The 8,948-nt window shown below is 44.9% G+C and overlaps 1 protein-coding gene across 1 annotated transcript; it reads right to left on the bottom strand.

Annotated features, from left to right (window-relative positions):
• Positions 1 to 1,097: 1,097 nt before the first annotated feature.
• On the bottom strand, positions 1,098 to 7,217 carry LOC120502146 (glutathione S-transferase omega-1-like). Its single transcript, XM_039709272.1, has 6 exons — positions 7,075 to 7,217; positions 6,890 to 6,998; positions 5,233 to 5,455; positions 4,139 to 4,240; positions 1,885 to 1,991; positions 1,098 to 1,620 (listed from the first exon to the last, which is right to left on the bottom strand). The coding sequence occupies exons 1-6, from the start codon at positions 7,106 to 7,108 to the stop codon at positions 1,467 to 1,469; spliced, it is 729 nt and encodes a 242-aa protein (XP_039565206.1). The 5' UTR covers positions 7,109 to 7,217; the 3' UTR covers positions 1,098 to 1,466.
• Positions 7,218 to 8,948: the final 1,731 nt, after the last annotated feature.

Here is an 8,948-nt window from a genome sequence, read left to right as displayed (position 1 = left end):
TAGCATCACTTCCCAACTGGAAACTCTTTTAAAAACTACAGCATTCTAAAAGGAACAGCAGCATAATTATTATTTTTCTAAGTGGTGCCAGATGTGTTTAAAAGCCACAAAGATAAACAGGAGGGGAAAAGCTGCATAGTTTGAATTAAAGCTAGTAAAGAGCATAAACAACCCCCTCCAAGAGCCACAGACCCAGTTCCTGCTCATTCTTCTTTCCTCATCAAATCTCTTTCCTACTTGAAGTTACACAAGCATGCACCACCTCAGAGTTACTGTGCCAGGGCAGGACATGTTACGGGAAAAAGATCAGTCTACTTTTCCTCCAGAAAAGCTCAAAGACTCCCAGTGTCTCAATTACCATGAAATCCATTAACCACCACATTCTGCTATGCTACCTCATACCTCACTGCAATGGGAGGCAGACAGGAAGAGTCTTGGATCTCTCACAACCACCTCATCCCCATAGGAACCACAGCCCTGCCCTTGGACACTCTGCTTTGCCTTATTTCTGTGTGCTTATCCCCTGGTATTATGGCTAGTTTGGGTTGCTAGTGCTCTGACAGACATACAGAACTGAGCAACATAAGACTGAGTCATAGATGTCAACAGGAAAAATGGAAAAAATGGGAGAGGAAGTTTTTCCTGTGACTACTTGTGCTTCAAATAATCTTGTCCCCACACTGCTATATTAATGTACAAGATAGCTTCAAAGATGTTCAACTAAAAAGCTCTGATCCTGCCACTTACCTGATGAAACAGAAAACACTCTTTCCTTCATCAGCAGCAAGACATCACCAGCATAATGTTCTGACTAAACTCCTTTTATTTCTGCTCTCTAATTTTATCTACACCTTGACAAGCAAAACAATGCTTCAAATTCTGAGAACAGAAAATAAATGCCCTTCTACTCAGGATATTGTTTTTGTTGGCTTTACTCATTTCTCCAGCCTTTAGGAGAAAAAACACACCAGTACTTCAGAAGGGCAGAGAAGGATTATAACCATACACTCCCCTAGCATATCTAACAAAAACTAGAAGCCCTTTACTAGAACCAGTCCAGTGACTAAGAGCTGCCCAGAAACAGGAAGGAAAAACTGTTTGAAGACATTGCTTGTTTTTTATTCATTTTCAAGACACAAGTATCACAATTTTTAAATCAGGTAACAGCATCAGTTCAGGGACTGCCCACTGCAATGCCTAGAAAGCGCCCAGAGATTACAGACCATCACCTCTTGAGTGCAGACATTTTCCTTTATGTAATATTCATGGCCAACAATGACTTTCTATCTCCTGCTTGAAGCCAGCACATCCTCCCCCCAACAGGAAGGACTGGAGTTCACAGAAGGTTTCTCAGCCTTTTCAGCACAGATTTATTCCCCATCATGAATGCAACCCACCAAATTACACTGACTTCCCACACTGAAAAACAGCACTAACACTTCAGCCAGCACCTGCCTACTAGCACCTCAGAGCCCATAATCACATGCCTCAGGGCTGTTCTTCAGGTACAGCTGGAGGTAGTTTTTGTATATCTGTGGATCAGTTATTGTAGCCTTGACAGCAGGGTCCTCCTTCATGGCCTCCATCCAGCGTTGGAGCTTTGGGGTGTGATTCAAAGAGCTACAGGAAAAAGGAAGAGATTGAGTAACGCAAATGGAAAATTTGGAGGGCATCAAGGAAACAAAGCAGCTTGAAAAATTCTATTTTACTACTTTCTCTGTCCCAGTACAATGTCCAGTTTAGAGCAGGATGCTTCCCCCAAACTGCAAGACAATACAAGCTTTCTTCAGCAGCCCCCAAGACTGCCCCATTGCTGCAGGGTACACCAGGAATATTGATGCTGAGGCACTTCAGAACACACAAGAAGCCAGGCAAAGTACTCACTCCTTCAGCTGGAATGGTTCCAGACGTTCAAACCATGGCCAGATCATGTAGTCAACCATTGAGACTGAATCCCCACCGTAAAACACCGTGTTGCGTTTGGACAGAACCTGGGAAGGGTGAGAGGTGTCAGCTGCCCCCCAAAGGAAAAGTGCAGCAGAACACTACACAAAAACCTCAATGCATAGTGGAAGGCAGGCACACTACAGGGATCAGTGAGCAAATGAAGGAGATACAGTACATTTATCCTGTGCACACAGTATTAGCAGAGTCAGTATAGTTAAGATTAATACTACAGCTGCTATTTCACAAACTCAGCCCAGCTCTTCTCCAGAGGTTCAAAATCTGTCATGAAATATGAACCATTAACAAGCTGCAGCGTGTGCACAAACAAAGAGGAGTTTAGTTCAGAATGTTTGTGATTTCTTGCTTGTCATAAAGCATAAATGGCATAGACTAATCAAACACAGCAGAAAACATGCATTTCTTGAGCAATAAATCCAGCTAAATTAATCATCCTGCTAAATTAGAGCACCAGTTTAGCAGGGACTCTTTTCTCATGGCAGTTGAGGCCAAATGGTGTCAGGGAAGCATTTCTAAGATTACATCTCAAACTGCATTTGATTCCAGGTGCAAAGGCAACAGGAAGCAAGTGTAACTCATACCAGAAAGAGATCCTTCTCACAGCTCAACACAGAAAGCAGGGCCAACAAAGCCTGCAGCAAGCTCTCCTGTTACATTTATGACACTGATGCATTTTTAAGTGCCATGGTCATCCAAGTTTAATACGCTTTAAGGACCCTCCAGAGCTTGTTCTCTTCTTTCATTAGATTAGTGGCTCTAGATTCATTAATGGCTGTATTTTCAGACACTTTGCTGTTTTAAAGGTGGAATTCAAAAGACCTTAAAAAACTTGGGTCTTTTTGAACAGACACCCCCTATAACTCACATGGCATTTACTGCCTGTCCACAACCCCCATGATCTAGCAGAAATCTTCAAGCAGCCCTTCAGGAAGCATGGAGCTGTTTGAGCTCCCAGGTGTCTGGCAGAACACAACCAGCAGCTGCACAGGGGCAGCAATGGGAACACAGCCCCCTCTGTCGGGCAGCAGAAATGGAAATACAGAAGTGATCCAAAGTACTTCCCCTCTGGAATATTTCTTACAATAGACTGAGGGAAGTTTGCATGGCTCTGTTTCAGCCTCTCGTTCACAGCTGACCATCAGCTGTTGCTGTAAAATCATTCAGGGTATAGTAAAATAGAGACACCAAAGGAACAGCAAGTTATTTCACGGTATTAATCAAGCAGGAAGAAGGTTAATCCTTCCTTAATGTTTAATACATCTGTATTGTAGGGAAGTGAAACACAACTTCCCCCAGGAACTTGTCATCTTCACTACCCCAGCCTCAGTCTGACCAGATGGACAAGACTACCCTGGAAACAACTGTGTTTTGGCAGCCCAAGGGGATGGGAAAGCAGAATGCACCGGACTGCTAGGAGAACTAGGAAAATACTAAAAGGTTATTGTCAGCTTTGCACCAGAACAGAAATACTCTGGAGGAACTCTTCCTCTTTGATCCACCCAAGCACTGGATGTGGCTGCTAAAGACAGAAGGAATGGGTTCATGACAGAGACAAGTCCAACAGCTGTATAGACTAGCCAAGAACCAATACTGACACAGACTGTCAAGTGGCTAACAGAGCATCAAAGCCACCTGACACTTCTAGAGCTCCACTGAAGTTGCATTACATCACCAGTAGCAGAACATGGTCCAGGGCTGGATTTCTACAAAGCACACATTACATTCTGCTTCCACACAGCCCCGAAGATAACCTCTAGAATGAAAAAGATTTTATGTCATCACCAAGGTATCTGCACTGGTTGGTTTCAGCACAGATGCTTTTCAGCAGCTCAGACTCTTCAGCCCTTGCTCTTAGTACATGCTGCAAGATCTCCTTCACTTAGAGCAGAACAAAGATATCCAAGACAGCAGCAGTCTGCTAGAATTCAAAAATCTCTAGAAGTCTACACAATCTTTATCATTAGATAAAGCTCAGTTTAGCTAGTTTTGGTCCTTGAAATCTATTCCAACGGAGCTGTTGTGCATTCTGGGCTGAGGCTAATAAATTGAGACATTGTTTCTTGTTGTAACTACCAACTAAATAAGAGATCTACCTCCAAATGCCACAGCATGACAGGACAAAAGGGAACATTTAAAGGCTGGCAATCTCCTCATTATCATGAAATACTCTCACCTCTTCAAGTTTGCCAAACTTTTCAGCAATCTCTGCTTTCAGTGCAGCGGTGTCCTGTCCATCTTTGACTGCCAAAACATGCTTGAAAAGCAAGGATGTTATCTATACAAAGGAAAGTACAAAGTCTTTAATGCACCTATTACAAGAATACAAGTTAGTCACTCAAAACTTAAAATGTTAACTTAGATGTTAAGATATTAAATGCAAATTAAATCTTAAGATATTTGATGTTAAAGAGCTACATAAAGTCCATTGATAAAAATCTTCTATAATTCATAAAAGGCAAGCAAAAGCCTAAAGGAAGAATTAATACAAACAGTAATGAACATTAGTCTGGTAATAAGAAGAGAATAGTGAAAAGTGTTTCCTATCTGCACATTTTCTTTCTTGCAACACACTCCCTCTTTCCATTCAGTCTATTTACAAAAGCCTATTGTAAATACACTCTCCCTTTTATTCCCCTTCTCTGTCCACATCCCTTTGCATCTTCTGTTTCTTTCTCTCCTATCTCATATCCATGTGACTTCTTTCACTTCCTAGACTCCTCAAATCACATGCTTTGAATGTACAGAGAGGTTAATCCCAGTCAGCCAGCTCCAACCCCAAATAAGAGCCAAAACCAGCCTCCCTACACAAGCCCCGTGTTTACAGCCACATGCCATCTCCTGTCCATGGTTCCAGGCTCTCTCAGTCAGGCACTTCCCACATCCTGCATTCACACAGTACTTCCTACAGAAAGGATCAGAATAAAATACAGCAATTGTCACTTCCCAGGTTTCACATATTTGGCTGGTTTGGTCTGCTAACCTTTGCTCTACTGTAGGATGCTCAAAACCCTACCTCAGTCACACAAACTTTCATTTCCTTGGATGCCTTCCTGCATCCATCCTTGCACATAATCCTGGGACCAATTCAGAGACACAGCGGATTGTATGTGCTCACAGCAAAAGGCCCCAAACATCCCCTCTGCTTACTGAAATGCTCACCCCAGACACAAAACCTGCCTTCAAGGATGAAAGCAACATCAGCAACAGAGCTGCAGCTTTTAGTGCAATGGTGAAGTCAGAAACAGTCCCACTCTGACCACACAGTACCTTTGAGAAGTCCTCCAAGAGCATCTTCTGGCAAGCTCGCTCATAGGGGTCTGAAGGCATCAGCTTCTTCCCTGGAAATGCTTCATCCAAGTACTCACAGGTGATTGGGGACTCCCAGATCAGCTGGCCCTTGCTGGTCTCCAGAACAGGAACCAGCCCAGAGGGATTCTTCTCAAAGTACCAGTCAGGTTTGTTCTTCAGATTGATGTTGATTACTTCATGGCTAAAACAGCAAAAGAAACAAGACCCAGACAGGCTCAGTTCTGCTCCAGTCCACCCCATACCATGGTGAAATGCAGCCACCTCAACAGTTCAGTACTCGAGAGGCTCAACCCTCAAGCCCCTGTACTCCCCTGTTTCCTTTGAAGCTGTTTGCAGGACTAATCCTTTGACACAGAAGTACTGCCACGCTTTGCTGGAGAAAGCATGCACTGACTTGCAAGGAGTGGTGTGCACACTGCATGCACATCTTTTATTAGTTTAACAAGCACCCAGCTACCAGGCTAAAAACAAAGATTAGAACTCAGCACACTTATCACATGTGAGTTCAAGGGCAGTCTAAGAAAGAAGCACTTGACTGCAAATGAGCTACACCTCAATTAAGAAATGCACCTGAACCTTAACCTGCCCTTACACCAAAGAGCAAATCAGGAGAGCATCCTTCCTATTTATTTTCCCAACCTATGGCCTCATAAAGAACAAGTGTTTAGGGTAAAGGCAAATAGATATTGATTGAAAAAAAAATGCATGGGAAATATGTCTATGTTAAAAAAACCCAGAAGTTATATGCTGGGTTATAAGTGTGACCCCAGAAAATTCCAATTAAGCCCAAAGGTCTGCTAAACACAGCTGAGCCTTCAAACAACTAAGAAGTTACCAGAAGGCAACTATCATATCTAAGTATCCAAAAAAACCCTCCAAAAATCACTATGCTACAACAAACCTTCCAGCTCTAACGTCAGTCCAAAATCATGAAATAGTTTTATTACATCTACTCTTCCAAAATAAAAACACCCATGTAAAAAACAAAATTAACTAACTCAACTCCCATCTTACTTTCAAGAGACCTGTTAGCATTCCCTATTCCAACATGATCTCCCAGCCCTGTGCTGGTTAACAAACCACTGGCAAGCCTTGGACTTGGCAGAACCACAAAAAGATGGGAAAAACTGTTAATTTTAATTTGTACCTGAGGGAGACATTAGACCCCATTCAAGAATGCTGAAATGGCTATCTCGAAAAAGAAAAAAACACAAGCGCTGAATTTTATTAACTATTACAGCAGAAGAACAAGACAATGTTATAGGAACACAGCACATTTCCTCTTTTAAAAACGTCATTCACTCACTAATGGGAGTGACACAACAGAAGCACTGAATACCCGTAGCTTCCAGAATTTTCACGGCCACTCTCATCAAAAACAAACAGTGAATGCTATATCTCTACTCACATTTACTCAGGGCAAAAACTACAAAAGAAAATCAGCTTGAGGTTTTTACTTTGGGCCTTTATTGCAGCTGCTTTCATACACACAGTCAAGCTTCAGAGGAAAATCACGCACAGAAGCCTCTTCCCAACCAGTTCGCTCGGGGATGTTTAATTTAGGAAACAGAGGAAGCCAGGCCCCGTGCGGGCCGGGGGTGCGGGTGGAGCTCACCTGATGCCCTTGGCGCGGAGAACCAGGCGCGTCCGCTGCGCGTAGGGGCAGAAGCGCATGCTGTAGAGCCGGACCAGCCCCGCGGGCACCGGGCCCGGCGCCGCGCTGCCTGCGGGGAGAGCAGAGCGGCTGAGACCGCGGGCACGGCCCCAGCCCGTGAGCCGCGCCGGCCCCGCCGCGCTTACCCTTGCCCAGGCTGCGCGAGTGATCGCCCGACATCCCGACACGACGCGATGGGCTCCGGTCTGGAACGGCTGCGGTGTGAGACGGGCCCTGCGCAGCGCCCGGCCCAGGCCGCCGGCACCGCCCGCCGGGGGACGGGTGTGCGGCCCCGCCTCACTCCCTCCCTCCCGCCTCCTTGCCTCGGGACAGCGCTGCTGCCCTTCTGAGCTGCCCCGTGGTCTCTCCCTGAGCTGGCCGCCCTCCCCACCCGGCTGGGACAGGCACTGTTCAGCTGCTCGACACAGGACACCCACTGCACCTCACGGGCCAGGTGTGTCTATACTCAGTGCCTCCAGCAGCTGCTGGAGTACCAGGTTCCACTCAGTGCCTCCTCCTGCATCACCCACCACCCTCCAAAACCCCACCCTGAGGGTAACATGAAGGGTTTATCTCTACTGCAGCTGTTCTGCTTCATGATAAAAACTCCCGAGAGGAGATAATAACCCAGCAACACGGCAAAAGTTAAATCTAACTTAATTACTACAGTGCAGTTATAGAAGGATTCATGCTTGCTTCTGCAAACATCTTTGTGGGAGCCTCAGAGTGTGCATAGAGCAAAAGAAAGAACCAAAGCACAGATTGATGTCTTCTCCATCCCTTTGTTCCCTCTTCACTTGATATTAGGGCACCTGGGCCTTCCTTGTACCAGCTTTCCTTGAAGTATAATAGTGGAAATGGAGCTGCTTTCCTCTTAATGATTTTCATATATTCACACAGTGTCCAAGTTGATTTCTGACCACAGAAGTAAAGTGATTTCCTTCCTGTGGCTCCACACACCAATCTTCAGTTTGGCACTGGACATTAATAGGAAACAGCACATTTGTAAGGACCAGTAGGCTGGCACAGCTCTTGCCAAAGGGAGGGAAAATCCTGGCCTTCCTGGCAATGCATATTTCTCTGTCAAACCCCCAAGGGTAACAGAGCATTCTCCAGCCTCATCAGTGGATCCATGCTTGCACAGGGGACAAGTCCTACCTGTTTTGGTTTGGTTTTTGTCACTGGAGTTGGGCCTCAGGCACCAGATAACAAGGACCAATATTTTCTGTGGTGATCTCACCTGCAGATAAACACCAAGGTGGTCACAAGTAACATAACCATGACCTTGACACCATTATCCATTGCAATGGAGGAACATGGTTTTTGTTGAGTCACTGCTTCTTGATTATGTGCATATTAAGCAGCTCAGCACAGAAAGGGAGTGGTAATTTATTGCACAAGTCTACCATGCCCTAGGCAAACACAACCTGTACATAAGGTGTTCTTTGCCAACAAAAAAATTTCTCCTACCATAAAAAAAATCCCAACTGTGTTAAAGGACATAGTCCTTATTCCTCTAAGTACCTATCCTTAGTAAAGAGTCAGCAAAATGTTGTGTGATGAAAATAGAGCAAATTAGTTTGAAACTTCTCCTAGCAATTATGAAATACACAGGCAGTCTGCTAACTCACAGCCTGGAGACAGGCATGTAGGAACTCAAACCAGCATCACAAGACCCACATGCTACAATAGGGCCTCTGAAGTACCAAAGAAAATAACTCCACTTCCTCATTCTCTCCTGGTGTTGCGTGGCATGCAGAGTGCCTGCGGAGACAGGAGGTAAGGAATGGGCTTGTCCTGCTGCCTCGGGATAGAATCGCCACTCTCCATGCATTGCCCTCTAGCACTGTGAGTGCACACCAGACTTGCACAACTGCACACTGCCACTGTACAGGGAAGTTACAGCAAGACACGATAAATAACAATCCTCCCTTAGGAAAGGAAATCTATTCTTTAAATACTTGGAGGTTCTTACTGTGTCACCAGGCTAAAAGCTTCAAGTACAGAGGGAAAGGCTGCA

Source organism: Passer montanus, unplaced genomic scaffold, assembly GCF_014805655.1.
Source record: "Passer montanus isolate IOZ18808 unplaced genomic scaffold, ASM1480565v1 scaffold21, whole genome shotgun sequence".
In the NCBI taxonomy this organism is placed as follows: Eukaryota; Metazoa; Chordata; class Aves; order Passeriformes; family Passeridae; genus Passer; species Passer montanus.
The sequence above is the reverse complement of the archived record's forward strand: the minus strand, read 5'-3'. Positions and strand labels throughout refer to the sequence as shown.